At 45.4% G+C, this 23,650-nt stretch overlaps 1 protein-coding gene across 1 annotated transcript in view; it reads right to left on the reverse strand.

Moving 5' to 3' along the window:
• thada (THADA armadillo repeat containing) overlaps positions 1–23,650 on the reverse strand; it is an 81,749-nt gene that overhangs the window by 14,427 nt on the left and 43,672 nt on the right. Inside the window, exons 29-33 of the mRNA XM_061040695.1 lie at positions 23,299–23,467; positions 14,827–14,930; positions 13,229–13,311; positions 8,026–8,396; positions 1,881–2,005 (exon numbers count right to left, since the gene is read on the reverse strand). Coding sequence (XP_060896678.1) covers positions 1,881–2,005; positions 8,026–8,396; positions 13,229–13,311; positions 14,827–14,930; positions 23,299–23,467 — 852 coding nt within the window. The remainder of the gene's footprint in view (positions 1–1,880; positions 2,006–8,025; positions 8,397–13,228; positions 13,312–14,826; positions 14,931–23,298; positions 23,468–23,650) is intronic.

Genomic DNA, 23,650 nt, shown 5'->3' on the forward strand with positions numbered 1-23,650 from the left:
AGAGAAGGCCGACCGACCTTCTCGTACAGCTCACAGTGATGAGTGTCAAATCCATCACTAGTTATAAACCTGAGGGCGGAGTGATAGGCGGCGTGCAGTCTTTACAGTTGAAACTGCAGCATGTCTATAAATGACATCGCCGTAATCCATCACTGACAAGAACACAGCTTCAATGATTCTTTTTCTGCACGATAACGGAAAACTTGATTTGTTTCTGTACAAAAAGCCAATTTTCTGTTGCAACTTGGAGACAAAAGTTTTTACATGGAACTTAAAAGTGAGTTCCTCATCGAGCCACATGCCAAGATATCTATACTCATATACTCTCTCGATGTCTGAGCCATTTAAAGAAGATATGTGTACACTCTCGAAATCAATATTTTTGGCTCTCGAGAATAGCATAAATTTTGTTTTAATCTCATTAAGTAGCAGTTTTTGGCTAATGAGATATTCTTGGACAGAATTAAAAGCAAGTTGCAAGTTCTTGATGGCCAACTTTACAGAATCTGCAGTACAATACAAAATATTGTCGTCTGCATAGAGATGGGCATGACAACCATTCAAAGAACAAACAATGTCATTAACATAAACAGCTTGAAGTGATGTGAGTCATTGATGAATATGTTGAAATTGAAAATTAAAAGAATCTGAGTATTTTACAAAATAAACACACAAACCATTTTCATGCCAGACCAGAGTCCTGCACGGGTCCAATTTTACAGACTCACATCCGCCGGCACCCATAAAGATCAGTATCGAAACCTGACCCCATGTCAAATCCAGACCCGCTTGGACCCATAAATATCAGACCTGCAACACGGCCCGGCCCGATCTGGGTTAGAGTTACGCAGTCTCTCACTTTGTGATGCTATTTTTTTTTTGGCCCGTTTTTTACTCTACCGCAGCACTCTCTCTCTCTCTCTCACTTCTTCTTAATGAATGAATGGCATGCTACTGTTATAGAGGTTTAAAATACTGCAAATCATTTTCATTATAGTTTTCTTTTTGAGCTAGTTTTGTGTATTGTTCTCACCTGCCACCTGCATGCGTTCTATTTATTTTTTCTATTCATATTTCTTTACCCGTTACAGTAGCCTACCTTTTTCCGGGTCACAATCACAAAACTTAATGACATCATCAACATCTTTGTGTTGCAAAAAGTTTCTGGAAAGTTTAAAAAAAAAAATCCATTTAAACACAACCAGGAAAAATGTTTCAAAGGGTTAAAAACCTGAATAACGCCCCCATACAGAGGAGGGCGGATACACTCCAGGTGCAGGGTGAAGGTGCAGCCAGTGGACCGGTGAGCTCCCCCTCCATGGACTCTGAATGAATCTCTGACAGGCAGCCTGCAGCCGGGGGATGTGTGTGTGTGTGTGTGTGTGGGGGGGGGGGGGGTTTGTATATTGACCTGTTTTACCTCCTCGATCCATCACAGCTTTACACTGCTCCGGGCTGATTAGTGACTGACAGGAAATGATCAGGAGGGAGGTGTTTCAGGTGAAAGGCGTGATGGATCAACGAGATCAGAGGAGATGTGATGATTGAATGTCTTTCTCAGTCCCTGTGACATTTGTTTAATCATTAAAGCTCACTTTTACAGTGATTCAAATTCTAAACCTGCAGTATTATTACAGATCAGCAGACACGGCAATTCCCGAACTTCTCACAACCAACAGATTCATTCAGGCAAACAAGTGTGTGTGTGAGGAGGATCGGCGTGTGTGTGTGTGTGTGTGTGTGTGTGTGTGTGTGTGTGTGTGTGTGTGTGTGTGTGTGTGTGTGTGTGTGTGTGTGTGTGTGTGTGTGTGTGTGTGTGTGTGTGTGTGTGTGTGAGAGTGTGTGCGTGCGTGCGTGTGTGTGTGTGTGTTGTCTCTGACCTGTGAGCAGATCTCTGCGTCAGAGTGAGGAGGTGCAGCAGGACCGCCTCCTGAGACACAATCTGAGCTCCATCCCTCCACACAAGTTCACCGCCGGAGCTCAACACACACAGCACGCTGAGAGCCTGAGGAGAGGACAGGAGATATTAATGTATGTACACACACACACACACACACACACACACACACACACACACACACACACTCTGAGGCCATCCATCATCACAGCTCTGGTGTCCTCTCTGCAGTCGGCTGTCCGGAGCTTATTTTAACCACACGGGTCAGATCCTCCCTTCACACACCCAAACCACGGGCACACAGCTGCCTCCCTCTCTCTCTTTCCAACACACACTAACATGCCAAAACACTACCATTAACACAAACACACACACATGCATGTTTAGAGATCTGCACGCATTTCTGAGTACGTTAACTGACTATTTGTACAGAAATTATTTATTTTGTAAAACTAATAAGAAAATGTAAGAATTTGAGGACATAAAGCATGTGTTGAAGCACATTTAAGGAGGTAGGGTATAAGAAAATGTAAGAATTTGAGGACATAAAGCATGTGTTGAAGCTCATTTAAGGAGGTAGGGGTGTTCAGTTGCACAGCTGAAAACAGGACTGCTCTGAAGTTTACAGTCTAAAAACATCAAGGACCAAAAGTCTGTTTTAGACTGCATTCCCAATGTGGCCACCGTCATTGCTGGGCTTCAAAAGTCTGATTCAGAAACCAATGACATCACTGAGAGTACGTCCATTACCATGAAATGGGTGCATTATTACTACATGGCACAATAATAACACGAACATGGAAACACAGCCACAGACATAAAGAGACATATTCCAGTTTTGTCTGTTTTTCCTTCCTTCACTCAGGCTGTAATATCGTCCTCCTCTCTCTTCACAGCATCCTTTATCTTCACCGTAACCTTCTCCTCACTCTCTCCCCCGTGCTGTTTGCGAGTCAGAGGAGGGAAAGCCCCCCCCCCCCCCTCCCTAAAAAACCCCACATGGAGTAGAGAACACATATTGACATTCCTGCTGCATTTCTCTCTGATTATTATTTCTCTGAGCAGCAGGCGTGTTATTGGAGCTTTAAAATAAAGTCTGTTTTATAGGATCTGTGTGAGCGAGTGCGGAGCAGGGCGAGCGGGAGCATGTAAGGCCTCAGTGAGTAAACGTTCATGTGTGTGTGTGTGTGTGTGTGTTTAAGTGTGTCTATTTGTGCATGTGAGCAGTGAAAGGACAAGGAAGCGAGGTAGGTCTGATTAAAGAAACAAGCTCCCTTCACTGAGTAATGAACGCATCATGAAAAGATGTTTTAAATAGGAAATCACTGAAAGTAAAAGGACTCATAAAATGATGACAAAGCTTTAACTCAATAGTCCGGGGTTGATGTTTTAGGGTTAACCTTCAGTTCAAAGTGGAAGTATTCATAAGTGTGTTTCTTCTTATATTTCTCAGTTATTCAGAATGATATTTCTTTAAATCTACACATGGAGCGAGTATGAGGAGCAGTGTGGTGTGTTCACTGACCTCAGAGAATAGGAATTATCCTGATGATTTACCACCTGTGAAAGTTAGCCATGGTGCTTTCACACATGCACCAAACTCCTGAACGCCAACAGCAGAGTTCTTAACCCTGACTTTGCTCTGACTGTTTCCTGTCAGATCCTACCAGTTCATTTTCTGTGAAGTCGAAGTGATTCGATAACGCAGCAGGAAATATTCAGGAACATTCACAGGAAGCGAGCAGGCGGTCGTGATGAAGATTACATCCTGCGACTTGCACGGGATCGTTGCGATCTCGGTGCATGTAAAGAAACTCCTACACTGTTTTATCGCTGGTTTGTGCCTCATCACTCTTTTGCCTCGATTCCCTAGATTTGTCCAAATGCACAAAGTATTCATATGAAAACCAGGAAAAATCTGTCATCATGGCGCTGGACTCTGTTGCTTGATCTGCCGATTCTGCGTCGTTCTTTTTACATCCTGTCTCGACTCCGGAGAGCCGTAGTGTGGTGCTAACATATTAGCTTTAGCCTTTTATTAGATATCCTGACTTTAAAACAAAGCTCACACACATAGTAAATGTTCATGATTTAGTATGTTGGAAACAAGTCGTTTGGAAAAGCTCAAGTAGTGCAAGCAAACTTTCACGCTCCGGACAAACTGTGTGATTTTCATACGATAATTTATTTTCAGCTCAAACGATAGCGACTCAATCATTCAGACGCCGGACTGTATCACAGAACGGAAGAGAAACCTTTGGCTGATCCTGGGTTGTCTGTGTGTGTGTCTGAATTTCTGTGTGTGTGTGTGTGTGTGTGTGTGTGTGTGCAAGTGTGTGTGTGTGTGTGTGTGTCTGTGTGTGCAGGTTCTCAGCTGGTCTGAGCGTCCGTTTCTTTTACGGCCTGTTTAACGAGCTCCGTCCTGCAGCACGCTCGGCTGCCCTCGTACTCAAATATACAGAGTCACGGGAAAACATGCAGAGTCAGGCACAGACTCTCAGAGCGGTAACATGCAAATAAACAGAGACGCCCACCCTGCATGAACACACATAAACCAAACATGAACCAATAAGACGTAGGGTGTCTACCCCTGACTCTATACACAGGAGGGTGAAGGTGCTCCAGCTTCTCTGGTCTCTACTGGCAATGAAAAGAAAACCTGCCTGATGAAGCTTCATGCATTACTTTTATTTAAACTTTAAAAGAAAATTAATGAATCCAAACACAGAAGTTCTTACTGAGTGAAGACTGACATTGTTCCATGTGCAGAGAAATCATGTTCTCATGGTTTCACAGACTGAGCAGTCCTCTTTTATTTGGGGACTACATCGGGGTGGAGATGATTTGGATTGAAAGGGGGGGTTATGGAGCAAATATTGTGGAAAAACGATTTGCAAATGTGTAAACAAAGCCGTACACAGATACACAAATGCATCAAAAAATACCCTGCATAAGGTGTTTCCGGCCTCCTGACTTCCAAGACTTTGTTTTCAACCAATGGTTATATTCTAAACTCCAACGAGCAACTTGTGATATCAGAGTGGAGTTTGAGAAAACAAAAGTTCACCACCTCCAAGATGGCTGCTGCTGTGTTTCTCTGAACTCGTGGCTGGTTATCAGTCCAAGAAGAATCTGACGAATCCTTCCTAGACTTGAGATATTTGATCTTAAACTGGATTAGGAAGATTTAAACTCCCTATCATCAGAGAAATTCTGGATTTGATTTGATTATCTTGTGTAGGTTTTCTTCTCTACTCTGCTGAACTTTTGATTACCTAACCTCTAACAACTCCACTGAGGAATATGTCAGCGTGGCCCAAGTGCCTGAATTGTTGGACCAGCAAAAATATTTCTACAGAACTTTGCCTGATCAGGAAAAAAGCTTTAAAACATGTTCAGATCATCGTTGACTCTACGACAATGTTTCTGAGCAGATTCTAAGGTCACTCTGATGCAGACAGGTTGGAATGATTTATGCGTCTTCATGTAGTTGTTGCAGTGTTTCACGGTGCACATGATCCGGCTGCAGCATGAATCTGTCCCTACAGACATGCAAACCTGAGGCTTCAGACCACTGACTGTTAATAAAGATGGACAAGAGGTGCTACTTCTCCTCGCTCAGGTTGGACTTGAGGGTAGTCAGAAATCCAGCAGACTTCTCCCTACCATGTTTCACTGCAGGTTTGATACACTGCGGTCTAATCCTCTCACCGGTTTGTCTCCTTATGTTCTCTCTTTAGCTGCTGCCAACATTCTCAGACTTGGAATCAAGTGTTTTTTTCCAGCCGTCTTCAGTGGAGCTCTGGATATTTGCTGCACCCAGTTTAGAAACTCCCACCTTAGCTCCTCTTTTCTCAACTTCATGTTGTTTGCTTTACACAGTAAATCTGTATCTGCAGAGATGTTGCTTTTCTGTCTACCTGAGCTGGAGGTATTCATCTTCTGATGGGCACGTTCAGTCTGCCTGATCAGGGTTGGGTTTCTGCAAAGCGTCATGCATGACTCCCTGTGAAGTCTTTTAGTCTGACCCGACGGGGTGCAGTGGAAGCTCCTCTTTGTATAGAAAGAGTTTAAATTAAGACAACATCACTTGCTTCTGACATTGTGATATGCGATGTGCAGGATTCTTTAAATTCTCATCAGAACATTTCTTGATTTTAAAGTTTCTAACCCCTCAAACGTTCAGATTACTTCCCCTGTTTCACTAAATGACAGTTTGCTTCAGGTTGGGCAGAAAATGAGACCAACACTTTGTCCTTGGCCTCCTGCTGCCTCCTCTCCTCTCCCAGAATGCATCACTGCAGTAAGGGCGAGCTGTGGCACCTGGCCCGTTGGGTTGGCGTGTCCTTGGCTGTGGGGAGGCTCCACTTAACGGGCCGACACTTTAAACATTAACAGGCGGGCCTGTAAAGCAGCGCCTGGCGAGGAATGCTCCACCAAACGCACACATGCAAAAACGCTAAAACACACACACATAAAACACACACACACACACGCAGTGCTGAGTCATGTCAGCTCTGGAGGAGAGTTAGCGACAGGATCAACAGAGCGGGACTCAAACTCACTGAAATAAGAGCTTCTGTCTCCAAACAGGAAAGAGCGCTTTCCCTCCAACGCTTGTTAGAGTGGAAGCCGACCAAACGTCTCGAGTGTGTGTGTGTGTGTGTGTGTGTGTGTGTGTGTGTGTGTGTGTGTGTGTGCGTGTGTGTGTGTGTGTGTGTGTGTGCGTGTGTGTGTGTGCGTGCGAGTGTGTGTGTGTGTTTGGCATCTCCTTCTGCCGACCATTAGCCTCTCACGCAAACCTCTGTCCGATGGATTTCAATGTTTAATCGATTAGCAGCAAATGTCCCTGTGGCTCAGTGAGACGTACGGTGGCTGACAAGGACAAAAGTGCTGAAACGATTCAAACGATTTCTATGATCAGAAACAGGCGAAGAAAAATGTAAAACAGAGAACATATTCCAAATCCAAAATCACTGCAAGATAGTTAAAATACAACAGAAACTTTCTTCAAATGAAATAACGAAGCACACAAATCAAGAAAACGATTGCATCAGAGAAACGCTGCAGTTGTCATAAATGTATTAGTGCTCCAGGCCTGTAGGGGGCGCAAAGTGGAACTACTTCATTCCACAGGAGATGACGAGATCACTTGGCAAAAAGAGGAAATATCAGGTGGATGAAATATATTTTTGCATTCTTGAGTCAACACCCCCCCCCCCCGAGAGGTCTTAAGCTCTTTTGTTGTGACGTCTGAGCGTGCAGCATTTTTCTGTTGACTTAGGTTTCTTCTTTTTGTGTTTTCACACTTGCACAAAACTCTTAAATACTATTCAGGGTGAGCTTATGTGAGACACAACAGGATATATTCAGGAAAATACACTGTGAGGAAGCATGAGGGGGGTGGTGACATTTATATCCAGACTATGGACTGTCTGCACGCGTCTAGCGCAGTCTCTGTGCATGTAATGAAACGTCTTTATTATGTTCTCTGTTCTCCAGTTTGTTCTTTTCCACTCTTTTGTTGATACTGGAATGTGTTGAACACGTAACATTGATAAAAAGGCAAAAATCTTTCATCATGGCGCCGGACTCTGTTGCGTCGTCCCCCACTTCCCCGTCATGCTTTTAATGTCACATACTGCCACTTGAGACCCCCCCACCCCCACCCTCCGGTCTGACAGGGATATTCTCCTGCTGTGACACGAATTGTGTGATCAAGCAGCTCCAGAACATTCCTGGGGCAGCTTGCCTGAAATTTCTCAAAATGTTCAATATTGCATGTGTGAAAACGGCTGATTGTTTCTGTTTCTGAGTTTGTCTGAAGTCTGATGTTGCAGTCTGTTTCTGCCTGAGGGAAACTTTTGGGCATGTGATCACATTTGTCCTCGTCAGCCACCATAGAGCTGGGATGAAGAGGGGTAGCACATTTTGGAAAGAGTTCCTCATTTAGTGTTGACAGGCTGAGAAATGACGCTGCAGTCACACACTTCCTCGTCTATAAAAACAAAACAAGCACACACACATATAGGCTCTCTCAACAAACACCTCTCATCATGTGTGTGTGTGTGTGTGTGTGTGTGTGTGTGTGTGTGTGTGTGTGTGTGTGTGTGTGTGTGGGGTCTCACCTTGGCCAGACACTGGGGGTGTTTCTCGTGCAGAGCCAGGCTGGTCAGGTTGGACCGGGTGGTCTCATCCAGCCACTGAGGCCTCTTCCTCTCCTCCTCCTCCTGGTCCTCCTGCAGCCTCCTCAGGACCTCCTGCAGGGTCTCCTCCCTCACCTCGTACTCTGGGCACAGCAGCAGACTCTGAAGGAGCCGGCTCGAGAGTTCAGGACCCCCCCACAGCTCAGGGGCCTCCAGGCTGGCACTGAGGGCCAGCCGGGCCAGGCTGAGCAGGTACTGGGTGCTGCCAGGCCCCCGTGGGGAGTCTGCAGTGATGAGCTCTGAGTCCATGAGGACCGTCAGAGCTCCTCGACGCAGCTCAGCGACCTCTGAGACTGAAACACAGAAAGCTTCAAGTCAGATCACAGAGCAGGAAGAGTTCTGATACGGCAGCTTTAAAATAAACTTTTATCAAATTTGATTAAACGGGGGGCAATGGTGGGACTGTAAAGCAAACAAACCTTTGGTTAATGCTAATTTCATAAGGATTTAATGAGGTTTAAAAAAAAAATTCTTCTGTACGTCTGAGAGTGAGTACAACACAAGCAAGGATCTAGACAAGAGGGAAGGGAAACTCTGACGACTGATCAGATAAGAGTTGTGCATAATTGGGGTCTGAGTAGACTGAAAGGAGGGCACGTTGTACATGTTTTCAGGAGGTTAAAGGCCCGCCTCAGGTTTACCGCTGTGAGGTTTACTAGATTGATTGAAAGTTAGGCAGCGTGAGCGTTTTCAATATTGTAACCGCCATGTTCGACCTTCCATACGCCTAATCAGAAGCCAAAGGGTGACGTCACTGAGACTGCCTCCATGTTTTATACACTTCTATGAATCGGACACAGGTGCTGACAGGCAGTGCACAGGATTTATCAAATCTCTTTTTTATGACAAAGATATTATTTTTCAAACTACAAACAGCTGTGACTTCCCTCGCTACAACGACACAAGACAAGAATTTGGTCAAATGTGATTTTAAAAAACCTGTTTTCTTGCTGCCACATACTGCAGGAGTCAGCTACACTGATGCATGTGTGAATGAAAGGTGCTATATAAATACATCTGAGTTGAGTTGTGAATGAAGACATTACTGCGTCATGGAACAGAGAAGTGTGTAAAGCCTGCAGAGAGCTCAAACTACACTGTGTCTGACTGCAGCTAATGACCTCGTTCTGCTGAGGGCTGATAGAGTTTAAGATCATTTTGACTCTTTCATGAATTCATTCTACATTTAAACAGTCAGCATCCGAGTTCATTCAAATATCACAGACGTTTCAGCTCGTTGGTCAAACTTAACAAGCCAAACAAACAAACAGACGAGACATCAGTCCAGACTTCACAGCCTCTCTGTTCTTTTCTATTTTCACTTTTATTGAAGCGGCTGCGTCACCGTCTGTGTGGACGTGCCCACTGCTCCGCCAGCCCGGCCACCTGTGGACACACGCACGCACACACACACACACACACACACACGCACACACACGCACACGCACAAACACGCACAAACACACACTTCCTCAGAAATTAAAGAATAATCCAGAGAGACGGCGACCGTAGAGAAACATAATGCTGAGCTCCTCCCTGCTGCACACAGAGCCTGCTTTCACAGCCAACTCAATTAAACACACACACACACACACACACACACACACACACACACACACACACACACACACACACACACACACACACACACACACACACACACACACACACACACACACACACACACACACACACACACACACACACACACACACACACACACACACACACACACACACACACACACACACACACACACACACACACACACACACACACACACACACACTCTCAGAAAGCTTATGAAACCTGGTGTAACTCAATCCAACCTGCAGCTCCTCTCCAAACGCAGCCCGACAAAAGAGCGGGAAACACCACATTCCTCCAGAGATGGGCGAGCGAGCGTGGAGACGGGCCGGGTTACCGTGGAACCTGATCCTCAAAGGGGGGTCCGGGGCCAAATAAGCATGGCCTAATGGTTATAATGGGGGGGCAGGGGCACAGTAATGACAGCCATGATGAAGGGAGGAGGAGGAGGAGGAAGGGGAGCGTGTCAAAGAGAAAACAGCTGTCTGTCATAGAGGAGAGACAGCATGCTACCATTAGCCTGTCACACTCCGATATCATTACAGGTAATCATACACACACGCTCAAAATCATTAAAACACACTCTTTGCACACCGAGGGAAAGGAAAGCAAAAAGAAAAGAGGCCCCCAAACATACCTTCTTCAAGACTAAAGCCAGATTTATTCAAAGAGAGAGAGACAGAGAGAACACGACACATAAAGAAAGACAGATGGTGAGAAAAAACAAACAAACAATCAAAGAGAGGGAAAGGAGAAAAGATGAATAATTCAAAAGAAAGAAGGTTTCAGAAGAACGACAGGAAGAGAATATGTTCACAGACGAGCTAATGTATCAGAGTATAATTTACATGATGTTTTTATCACAGCAGCTCATACAGCAACAGCACGCTTCCTTATTTAACGCTCTGACTTAACATCCGGTGTTTCCACGGCAACGATAAACATTTTGTGTCTTTTATGGCGGCTCATCATGGTGGCCGCAGCAACAAGACACGTCCCGTTACAACTATAAAATAACAGATTTCTCTGTTTATCGGCCCAAAAAAACATATCGGTCGAAGCCTACAAAAAAATCACAGCCAGTATCAGCAGAGTCAGTGAGAGAGCACAGTGCTGTGTGTGTGGGTGTGTGTGGCGTTCCTGCTGTGCTTCAGAAAAGCTGAAACGCAACGTGAATTCCCAGACTGGGGCAACAATATGAATTTACTAAGATGTGAGGACGGCTGAGATTAGTTACGTCAAAAGCAGTCTGAAAAGAAGAACGAGAAGCTCCAGAAATTCACAACAACTTCCTCATTCTGAGCTCCTTTTCAAAGGCTCAGCTGGAGGAGTGAAGACCGGGACAGTGGGGGCTTTTTATGAGTCCGCAAAGGTACACACACACACACTCAAAGAGCTGTGTGCAGAGCCGATAGAATCTGGCTGCTAAACACAAAGTTCCTCCTGAACATAGAGAGCGAGCTGAGAGAGAGAGAGAGAGAAGGAAGATTGTAGAAGCGGATTGTTCTCCCCCTTTAGACTCTCTGAAGCTTCATGAATACAACATCTGACCTGTGTGAAAGTACACTCACACATGAGGAGCAGAAGAGAGAGAGAGAGAGAGAGAGAGAGAGAGAGAGAGAGAGAGAGAGAGAGAGTCTGATGATATTAACAGAAGCGCCTCAGAGGTGTGTATTCAGTTATGTAAGGAGTCAGACCAGGCCTCCATCTACAGCCGTGTTTAGAGAAATCTTTGGTATTTCCACCGTCAGGACCGACATGTGTCCAGCACATGGCCAAGCGAAAACACAAGCGCCTCCCCCGCCTCCCTCTTTCTCCATCTCCCTGTTCAGACCTTAACTGGGTCAGAGGCACAAACCTGCATCTGTTCCACACCGGCCGCCTTCAGTTTCACATTCCTTCACCACTGAGACCCCCGCCAGCCTGCGCACATGTGCAACGCAACGTTACACACACACACACACGCGCACACACACACACACACACAGCAGGGGTCTTCTGACACATGAAGCTGACTTCTGTCATCGATCAGTCTAAATGCAGAGCCAGGAGAACAGCCTCAGCAGCAAACGTCGCAGGTTTGTCTCCTCAGAAACATCCCGAGTCTCACTCTCAGCAAAACAGAAAATGTTTACCGTTTACTTTTCATCCAACACACCATCAGCATGTTTACACGCCATTTAGGAGAAGTCGATTTATTGTGTTAGTCCGCCTCGAACAAGACTTTTAACAAACCCGTCAAGATGTTTGCCGAACTGAAATCCTACTAAGTGGAACGCCTTGACGTCCGAATAACACACCTACATAATGTGGTCGGAGATAGATTTACTCTTTCCAGTATACGCCTCAATCTGACCCAAACTGTTCTAGGCGTACTGAGCATGCTCCACAAGCCCCGGCGCCGGGATTTGACCATAGCAGAAGTCGCTTTGACGTCTGCATTCAGATATCACCATAGGCTAGCTAGAGGGAAAGCGTGCATCACATTTTGAACCAAAAGTAAAGTGTAGAGCTGTAAAGTTGAACATTTGGTTTCATATTTTATCACACTAAAACAATAAAGACGTAAAGTTGCCAATTAGAAGCCATCTCTTGTGCTTCAGCCTCTAGAGGTCGGTGCTCTCAGAGAAGGAGCTCAGACATTCAAAATATAATTTAATGGACTCCTTCTCTCAGGCGGAATCCAAAGAAAGTACACAAATCACTGAAGGCAAATTGATTTGGTGCCAAGGACTAACATTTGGACACACTGAAAATAAATCCTCAAGTTGCCTTAAGTGATGTGTGTGCTCCGGGACTGTCTTTGGAGATCTCTGCCTGTGTGAAGGAAAATTGAATCATAGTTTGAAAGTGAAGCTGCCAGTTGAGCTGTGAGCGGGGAGGAAGAAGTCTTGATTGGATCTCCACTGATTTACCGGAATGTCTGAAGTAATGGCCTTGAGGCTAAATGGACGACGGACAGGTTTAAAGAATAATCGAGCAGACTTTAAAATAATTAAAATAGTCTGCTTCTTGTTGATCTCTGGTGTGGTTTGTGAGTGTTTAGTTGTATTTTTTCAGCACATGGTTGTACTTGTATCTTGTTATTTCTTCACTCCCTCATTATACTGATACTCACTGCTCACTCACTGATCATCCACTGTGCTGTCAGAGCACTGACTTCTTCCTCCACTAGGAACTAATGTTCTCTTGGGCTTATTTCGGGTGGCAGTAGCTCAGTCTGTAGGGACTTTGGTTGGGAACGGTTCAAGTCCCGGTGCGGAACATATATGGAAATGGGTCTGATAGCTGGAGAGGTGCCAGTTCACTTCCTGAGCGCTGCTTATGCAAGGCACTAAACCTCCAACAGCTCAGGAGCGCTCTGTGGGCAGCCCCCCCCTCACTCTGACATCTCTCTATTACTGCATGTCCACAGGATCCTGTTTGTGCATGTGTGTGTATTTCAGCCTGTGTGTGTGTGTGTAGCATGTCTCAACAGCATAGTGTAAAACTGAATTGAAAAGTGTTTCTTCTTCTCTAAACCAAAGTGAGGACTCACCTTCCAGGAGGCTGATCCTGGACCTGCACAGACACACCAACACATCCAGGAAGGCTCCTCTGGTCACTGAGCATGAGTTCTGTCTGAAAGTCAGAAAAAGAGAGAGAGAGAGAGATTTTATGTTTGACTACTCTGATAATGTAGCTTTGATAAACAGTTTATCTTTTTAGGACTGAAGGCGATCAGAATCCCTCTGATTTAGTCAGAGTCTGACTTTGTCAGGCAGAACAATTAAACTGTGTCCTTCAAAAACCTTTCAACTGAAAGCTCCTTTTATGAAGTTAATGATCTCACACTGCAGCCTCCAGTCACCGACGGCTATTTTTCCACTCTGATCACACACACACACACACGCCGATCCTCCTCACACACACACTTGTTTGCCTGAATGAATCTGTTGGTTGTGAGAAGTTCGGGAATTGCCGTGTCTGCTGATCTGATGTTTTCATCATTAAACCTTTCAAACACTTCCTGTCTCTCTGATGTTGTTGAGTCCTGAGATGCTCTGCCAGCGTTTAATTGGATGGAGACTTGGTCTATTAGATTATTATATCTTAGTCTATTCCTGGTTTAATGATGATTATGAGCTTTAATCGAAGGTGTCCAGAGGCTGTATTACTGAATTGTTCACTCCTGTCCGACTAATATGTTTGTATACTGTGTTGAGTCAACCGAGTTTTGTTCCGGTCGCTGGGTTGATTGTGTTCTCAACAAAACGCTCCAGGGTTTGTAGGAAGTGAACAGAGACCACCACAGCAATAGTTATGATTCTAACCAAGGGGATCAACCACCATGGCTTTAATCAGGAAACACACTTTCTGTTGCAGATTTTTAGCTTCTATTTTACACAGTTTTGAACTGATCCCTGAGTCACTCTCACAGTACACAAAGCAAACACTAGCTTCACTTCTGGTCTGAAGTGACACCACAAGGTCAGAGTCAGCAGCAGAGAGCTACAGGAGAGTCTGCAGTCATCCTCACAGCGCTGCGGAGGAAAGAAGAAGTCCAAAATGACACAACAGACGGTGTGAGGCCAAAACCAAACAGTGACTCAGAGCAGACCAACACTGCATTCCTCCCTCTGTGAAGGAGGCGGCTCCACATCAGTGGATTCTGAGGAGAGACTCAGATCCTCCGAGCCGGCCGGCCTGCTGTGATCACTGGGACAGATCACCTGCCACGCTCTGCTGAGCAAGAATCCATCCCGTCATCTTAATAAAGGCTCATCAGTGAAACAGAGCGCAGCTAGCACGGCTAATGGTGCTAATGGTGACCTGAAGAGAGAGCGTAGACACTGGCCTGACCTCAGCAAGGCAGGAGGGGTGGTGGTGGTGGGGGGGCCCAAATGTGTAATCTGTGCCCCATCTTCAGGCCTCGATGTCAGGTGAGAGGGCGAGACGTAGAGGGGGGAGAAGGGGAGGGGCTGCGGATGAGACAGCAGGCGGTCTCTTTGAAACGTTAGCCCGGCCAGGACATGAAGCGGACACGGACAGGGAGGCGACGACCGAGGAGACAAGGAGCTATTCTTCATGTGAGGGAGCAGGACGGATGCTTATCTGTGTGTGTGTGTGTGTGTGTGTGTGAGAGTCTAGGATTACCGAGAGGCGAGCCACATGCGTTGGAGGAGAGCTTCAGCGATGCCGTTTCCTGCTGGCGGGGGTCTGTGAGAGTCGGTCTGATAGGAGCGCAGCAGAAACAGCACCTGCACACACAAACACACACTCCTGTAAATACGTGGGAAAACATTCATATTTTACATTTATACATGAGACAGGGTCAGATCGACTTCACAAACCAAAGAACCTGAACCCAAAAGGAACCCGGGGCCTCTTCACTCCTGCAGGATGTGGACTGAGCAGCCCGGTGTGTTATCTGCATGTTCTCTCAGGGTGTTTATTTATTATGCCAACTTTTGAAATCTTATTTTCTCCCCTATAAAGGGTGCTACTTGTTACATTCATTTGCCCTTCCTCACATCCCCTCTCCTTGATTGACCTGGAAATCATCCCCCCCCCCCATAAATACCCTTGGAGGAGACTAGGATCGAGAAAGGAGATGGTGTCTGGAGGAGCCCAGAGCGCAGATCCTCTGTGGAAGTGTTTTCACCAGAGACATATACATTTTTCACATTTTTATTCTCATGTGGAGGTGCGACATCCTCCAGAAGTGTAATTTGAACAATCATGCGTCCTAACTCCTTCGGTGTAAACCTAAAAGGATCCAGAAACAGCAGCGGGGGGCAGTCACGGTGACAGAAAATGTTCAAGAATTCATAAAAAGTTTCCTGTTAAAGATCAGATCGTTCTCCTCTCTGTGGCCGATGTGACCGATTCAGTGTGCAGCAGGTGGATGGCTGGTTGGTGTGTTCAGAGGTCGCTGACTGACTGACTGACTGACTGGCTGGCTGGCTGGGTGTGTATTCTGAGCCTGGGTAAGTATACTCTTTAAGCCGGGCTCGGCCACAGACCAGCAGGAAGCCATTCATTAAAGCGTGCAGGGAAGGAAACGTGGGGAAAAACCAGGCCGACCACGTAGCACCAAGCCTGGCTGCTGAGTCCAGGCTGCCCCCCCAACTCTGCTCCTGCAGAGTCCACGCCCAAGCAACACCCAGCGGCTCGTAGACACACACACAGCTCACACGCTGTTCACACACACTGCTAACACACACACAGCTCACACACACTGCTCACACACACTGCTCACACACACTGCTCACACACACTGCTCACACACCCTCCCTCCTCTCATTTTTTGAGAGCTTTTACACCGTCAGGAGGGCCGGCGCTGTAAAGACGACTCCAAAACAAATATTGAACCTTTACAAGTAATCAACTGTATAAATAATTTACAGGATAACCCAGAGTTTAAATATTCTCTGCAAATATTCACTGAAGCCGTTTTCACACATGCATACCTCAGGCAGGTCCCCCCTGAACTCTTCTAATTAATAGTTATGCAACTATGCCGCAGAAATTCAGCTGTTGTTCTGGCCTCTTGAAGTTGCTGCTGAACAACAAACATGAAATCATGTTAAGGTAAAAAGGATGTCACTGTATAAATCAAGCCAAACCTCAATTCACCAAAAGATTAAGAGAAAAGTTTGAATTGATGCTGAGGTTTGTCTAACTTTAGTTTCCAGGCTGCTGAAACCTTGAAACCAAAGCCTCTCAGTGGTTGTGTGTTTGTTTAGTGTCACATGCAGCTCTGTATTTGGTTGACTCATTCAGAAACAGAGTTTTGCTCTCTTCATTGATCTCCCTCCCAGCTTCACCTCGTACACCGAGCTGGGAAGTCCCTACAACCGGCTCAATCCAGCCTGGCCTGCAGGGAAAGCGGAATATTTATAGAAAAGGCATCCTCCCTGTTCCTCCTCCTCCTCCCTGAGACGGAGGACAGACTACACCCGGTGTGGGAGGAGGTGCTGGGACTGGATGGAGCTCAGATGGATGAGAGATGATAAGATGGCAGCACAGAGAGCTGCTGCAGAGTCAGAGCATATTACACTTTTAGGGCTATCAGTGTTTACAAGTTAATCGTGATACGATTAAGGTCTGAAGTTAGTGCATTTATCTTTTAGATTCTGGTCCTGAATGGTTCTGGATTTGTTTGGACCAGAGAAGGTAGGCGGTTTTAAGACACCCCCACACGGCCGTTTTGGACGCCTCTCAGTTTGCCAGATATGAGAGCAGTTATCAGGTCAAACCAACAGGCAAGAGAAGTGGTTCAGATAGAAGTGATTGTACCCGACCTAAAAAGCCTCTGCATGTTTCTAATAAGCTCCACGAGCAGAAACGTGCTCAAACTAGGATCAATATTGGAGATGCTTTTGAAAAATGGAGAGAGGTTAGAACACAGAAAGATTTACAGACCCATGCAGAGCTGGATAAACACTGAAGCTTCTGTGTCCACCACATGGTGACCTGCGTACTGGACTGCAGTACCCATTTTAAACACTAGGTGTCAGAGTTACATATTGCTCCTTTAACTATTAAAATTCCTAATACCTTCATTAACAGGAAATTTAAGGAAATAATGTTTATAATAGCACACCTGGTCTACCATTGGAGTTAGATTTTCTGAATTTAGAGGATGATGAGGGGATTTCTAGTTGTTTTTAAGATTAGTTTTTGCCTTAGTCGATGAGACAGCTGAAGGGACACAGGATATATTAAGAGGTGAGAGAGGGGAGGACATGCACCAAATGGTCACAGGTTGTGATAAGAACCAGCAACCAGAGCGTCAGAGACTGCAGTCTCTCTACTGTTCGACAACAGACAGAAGATTCTGACCAGGTGAGATTATTAAAGGAGTCAGGTTGGGAACTCTCACTCCAGGCCTCGCCAGGTGAGCAACAGTGGTTCTAGATTTTGTGTTATTTAGCTTCATTTACAAAAAAAAAAAAGAAGATGAATACAGACTATCGCCACCTGCTGTTGTGGAGGGGTATGGAGACATACATGCTGGTTATCCATCAGCTGTTGTGTTTGCAGTGTGAAAATGAAAAATGTGATCCTCTCCGAGTACATTTATCAGTGGAAGAATGTTGGATTTCAGTTTCACACTTCCATTGCTTTAAATCAAAAACAAAAGATTTAGTTGCGTCAATGCTTCTATGTTTATTGTAAAGATGCTTGCATCTTATTCTTATTTTCTAAATAAGGAGGTGAGAGCAGAGAGCTTTGGTCAAAGACCTGAGAAAAAGTTTGAATGACTTGTGGAGGTATAATCCATTATTCTCAAACTTTCAAAAGAATTTGTCTTTAAAAACTTTAAATTATATATACGTGGGCTCTAATTAAAAGACCACAGCAGCAAATGAACCTCCTCTGTAGCTTTGAGCTGCAGCTTTAACGAGCAATAAACTCGTAAAGTGTGGCCGTGCTAAATATGAAAATATCCAAACCTTCATGTACGCCTTGTTTTCTGGTGAGACACTGAACTGCAGTCTGTGTGTGTGTGTGTGTGTGTGTGTGTGTGTGTGTGTGTTGTAACCAGCCTGCCTCCTCTTTTTGGACCTGGTAAAAATAGTGGTGGTGGATGTGAGGTCCCTTCAGACTCTGTTATCAGCCTGCCTGCTGTCCCTCCCACTGCCGCAACCACAGACTGACCACACGCTGCAGGGAGCTCTCACACATACACACACACACACAAAGAGCAAGTGCAATTGCAAATAAGTGCACGCTCATTCATGGCTCAGTGCAGTATAAATCCAGGCTCACATAAAGCAGACGGAGGTTTGGAGAAGTGTGGACGCACCCAATTAGACAGAAAGAGATCCACATAAAGACGGCTAAATATAAAAAGACATAAACACGCGTTGGAGATCCATATAAACGTATTCTTGCACAAACAAAGTGACATATACGCACATGACTTGTGTATATGTCTGTGTTTACTGGCAGGTGGGTGAAATGACAGCGTTTGTTTCTGGTCAGCAGTTGTTAACCGTTATCCACTTATTTAAAGGTCACATATTCTGTAAAATACACTTTACTATGTTTCTCTGACTCTAATATGTGTCCCTAGTCTGTCTACAAACCCCCCAATGATGAGAAAAGTCCATCCTCTCCATCTTTTTCCTGCTCCACTTTTCAGAAAATGTGTGCTCAAACAGGCCGTTTGGAGATTTTCCCTTCATGACATCACAAAGGGCAGTAACCCCTCCCCCAGGTGGGTGACACTCCCACAGCTATGAGTTTGTTCTGCCCTCTGAGTCTGCCTTCTCACCGTAAACAATAGGACATGGAGAGAGAAAGACAGAGACACCCAAGCCCTTCCAGAGAGGGGGCGTGGTCAGACACAGCTCATTTACATTTAAAGGTACAGACACAGAAACAGCCTGTTCTGAGCAGGGCTGAAAGACATGACATGATCAAATACAGGATCAGAGTGGATTTAGAACAAGAAACTTCACAGACATGTTTTGAGGAGCTCTGAGACTTATTTACACTGGTTGAAAATTTGAATAAAATGTGACTTTAAACCAGGTGTTTGACAGGACAGACTGAATGTCTTTTTGCTCCACAACAGTACAGTGGGTACGTTAGTATGTCGGACACAGCCATACTACTACTTATTACTGATGCTAAGAGCTATCTAATGTTAGCAGCTTGCCTGACGGGCCTAGACCGACACCGCCAAGCTACATCTGCGTAGCGAGGAACGTGGAGAGGGTGCAGCGGAGCAAAAGCCAGCAGCCGTGCTCAAACTACCAGCTGGAGAACGTGAGATGTAGGATAGTTTTTGACGATTAAAATGCTCTGACAGTAATTTCAGGCTGAATCTCTCTTTTTCTGGTTCTCCTCTGAGCGTTCCTCAGAGAGAACACGGTCCAGCTGCTATAACAGCAGAAACATCTCAGCTGCCAGATGAAGCAGACTGCAGCCCCGCTCATCTGTTGTGAAAACACACACAGGATTACATTCGTCCACTCAGCCCTCCTGAGCCCTCCTCAGCCCTCTACAGACCGCAGCTTTGATACTTCTGCTCCGCAACAGTCGGAGTGGGCAGGTCTACAGCTGGCACGTGTCGAGAGCCGAGAAGGTGTCGGGTCAGGTTAGTGCTGGTCTGTCTGACGGGCTCGTTAGGCTCGGTTCTGTTTGTATCAACTGGATTTGGGCTTATTTGAAGTGATTCCAGGTCGACACAGAGACGAGGACCATCTCCAGTCAGACCAGTGACTCAGATGGTTTTTATTTTGTTTCATCAGTTTTTATTACACTCAGGTTAACTCAGACAGTCCTTACATTAGTGTTTCAGGTTACTGTGACGCCACTTCTTGATTTATCTTCAAATGTTTCATACACAGACTGTAAATATTAAAGGACAAGGCCTGAGACAAAGACCCCTAGTATTTTATCCACAGAATATCCGAGTGAGCTGATGTCTGAACGCGCTGAATATACTCCGGAGATTTCAATTTCAGCCAATGAAAAGAGAATGACGTTTATATACAGTGACCGGCTAAAGTGTCTGCCCGCAACCTCTACGATCTCCGTGCACGTAATTAAACAGCTGCATTATGTTTTCTGTTCGTCAGTATGTTGTTCTCCACTCTTTTGTGGATGTTGTCATTCCATTGGATTACACACAGCATTGATATAAAGACAAATATTCTCATTATAATGTCGTATAGCGGACTCTGTTGCTTCGGCCGCTACTTCTGCGTTGTTTATTTACGTCACGTATTACGTCGGGAAATCCCCCCGCGCCCCCTCCCCTCTGACAGGGAAAGTCCCCCGCTGTGAGGAGCATATGTGAACGGCTAGGTCGGGAGAATCTCCGGAGAAGTCCTCCTGTAAATATCTAGATATTATCCAGAGTGCATATGTGAAAACGGCTTCAGTCTAACTTTCAGTCAACCTAACAACAGGCTGAGAGCTGGAGCTGAGGCAGGTTTTAAGACTCCTGACAAACTGTTACACCGCGCCCACCTGTCAATCATGTCAGCTGCACGCCTTATTGTGAATAACTCTTATCCTTCATCAAATTAAAACTGATGAGTCATCAAAACATTCACCCCCCCCCCCCCCCCCCCCCCCCGTACAGTGTGTGTCGATCGAGACATGAGCTAATCAGACCTATTTGTTTTTTTGAACCAGGCTGTAAACATGTAAAAACAGGCTTTTTAGAACAAGAGTGTATGTGACTTCCTGAGCTTCTGCAGCCAGCCTCTAGTGGACACTTGAGGAACTGCAGGATTTTACACTGCTGCACCGCAGTCTGCAGCTTGGTTTTATATCCCTTACATGTGTGCAACCTTACAAATATGCAAATGTTTCCCTAACTATTCTGATGTTTGGATTTTTAAAATGACATTGTATTTCAAAAGATTCTGTTAGGCTTAATTTGGTTTTAAAAGAGAAGAAAACGGACACAATAAGTATCTCTACAGTCCAAACACAAATTCTTCATCAGTTTGAAGGCATGCAGACACACACACACACACACACACACACACACACACACAGACACACAGACACACAGACACACACACACACACACACACACTTCATCCCTTTCTCTGTGTCATTCTTCTGAAGTCTCAACATCGCGTCTTGACTGAAGAACATCTAACAAACACTCCTCAGACTTTGTCCTCTATCACTCAGTATGTTTCCATGAATTGATCAGATTTATCGTGAAAGTCTGACTAAAACTGGACTTTTAAAATACATGGAAACATGTTGGTCTGACTGAAATATCATACCATGTCGCCTCAACATGAAAACTGATCACATTTCTGTGATGAAAGGCGGACAAATTGAACTCTACTTTTCTCCCGGAGTCTCTCTTTAGCCTTTAGCAGCCCCCTCCCCTCACCATCTCTGCCTCCTTTATCCCACCACAGCAGACCTCCCTGCAGTCCAGACTGCCACCAAACCATGAGACCTCCGTCAGGAAGAAAACGCTACGCCCCTCCAGTGGTGTTCAATAAGAGGCCGGGGAGCCTCAGAGTGTGTTGATGTTACAGAGAGACTGTTTGTGTTGTTTGTCAGAATGTGATGACTGAACCAAACACTGAAATCTACCCTGAGATAACCGCTGTGTTTGTGTGTGTGTGTGTGTGTGTGTGTGTGTGTGTGTGTGTGTGTGTGTGTGTGTGTGTGTGTGTGTGTGTGTGTGTGTGTGTTGAGGTCTGATGCCAATCTGTAATCTGTGAATGTGCACATAATCATGTGATTACTGCTTTGCTTCTTGTATTTCATATTTGGCCGTCAGAAGTTAAAGGTTGAGGTTTTGAAGATCTTAATGTTTAAACTTGAAAACATTAATTTAAATTACTGGGTTTATCATCGTTTGAGAGCAACAGATGAACCGCTCTTGATACTAAATTAAGTAAAATATATAGCTTTTTTACATATATTTAGACTTAAAGGAAGAGCTAGTCGCTTTATCCTAAAAAAATAAATGATAGACTTCTCCTAAAGTGAAGCTGCTCCAACGTCCCTTCTGGGCCTCCATACATGTGTGATGGTGACTTTGTCTGCAGAGACCCTGTCCTCTGACTGGATTTTACTGTTCCAGTTTGTTCTGGTCGACTCAGGACGTTTCTGGGTGGAGCTGGTGTGTTTCCTCGAGCCAATGACAGCGCAGCAGGTGAGTTTAGGATATTATTCAGGAATGGACGCAAATATGAGGCGGAAAGCCAAGCCGATAAAGCTTGTTCCAAAACGAGAGTGAACCTTGTGTTGTCTTTTACCCGTGGACATGGAGTTAGTCTGCTTCCTGTTGGACAGGCGGGTGACAAACACTGGCGGTTAGCTCGTGCTAGCGTGCATTAGCTTGCAGTGTAGGTACAAGCAGTAAACGTACACACTACGTCCTGCAGTGAGGGTGAGCTTGTGGGAGCAACCAGCCCAGGACGTCATGACCTCAAGTGCAGCTGCACATGACCTTAGGCATGTCGCCCCCCCCCTTATTACGAGGGGCCGTTTCTTTGCACAGAGTGTGTTGGGATACATAACGACGCAGACCAGGCTTGCAATGCCACTTTTTAACATGTTTTCTCCGCCATGAGGTCATAATACTGCATTTAAAGGGTTAGGGTTAGTAAATAAAGCTACTGGAGCGCTGGTTTGACTGAAAAGACAACAATTGAGCAGAGGAGGTGGAGAGAGCAACTGGAGGCGAATATGTCGGGGGCTCTGGGCCCTTACTTGGCTGAAGGCTGAGAGCTCAACTAGCGTGCAGGTAGCTAGCAGGATTACAAAATCCACATGTTGACAACAGATGTTACTAAAAGAGAGACACAGCTGAACACAATTTGCCCAACACAACGAAAATCATCACACACAAAGACCCCCCCAAAACAGACTGTGACTTAGACTCCAGACTCTTTGTGTTAAGTTGAGGACTGTGTGTACCCAAAGGACGAACAGGTTTATCTTAGAGTCCACTATACTGTGAAGTCATGCACAGAGAGTCAGGGTTTGATTCCCCCTGAGATTCCATCAACAAATAAACTTGGGTTCATTATTACAGGCCCCTCTGATTGTTACAGCTCATGTTCTGTGTGTTATCTTGTGTGTGTGTGTGTGTGTGTGTGTGTGTGTATGGGTGGTGCAGACCTGCAGCAGAGTCCCGTGGATGTGGTTCTGTTGGGTCTGGGGTCCCGGCTGCAGAGGAAGCCCCTGCAGTAAAGTGTGGACGGTGGACGGGACCTGAGTGAGCAGCACGAAGGGGACGAGGGCCCGCGCCGCCATCTCTCGGGTCCGATACACTGCCGAGCGTCCACATCTGGAGAAAACACACAAACACACACACGAAGAGACAGAGTGCAACATAAGAGTCATGGAAAGTTATTGGAATCATGGAAATGTTACAAAATACAAAGATGCACTGTTATCTTTATTTTTTTTGGTCAAAAATTACATGAATATGTTATTTTTTTAAGCCAAGGCAGCAATACCATTTTCATTA

This window comes from Labrus mixtus, chromosome 6 (assembly GCF_963584025.1).
Source record: "Labrus mixtus chromosome 6, fLabMix1.1, whole genome shotgun sequence".
Taxonomy (NCBI): domain Eukaryota; kingdom Metazoa; phylum Chordata; class Actinopteri; order Labriformes; family Labridae; genus Labrus; species Labrus mixtus.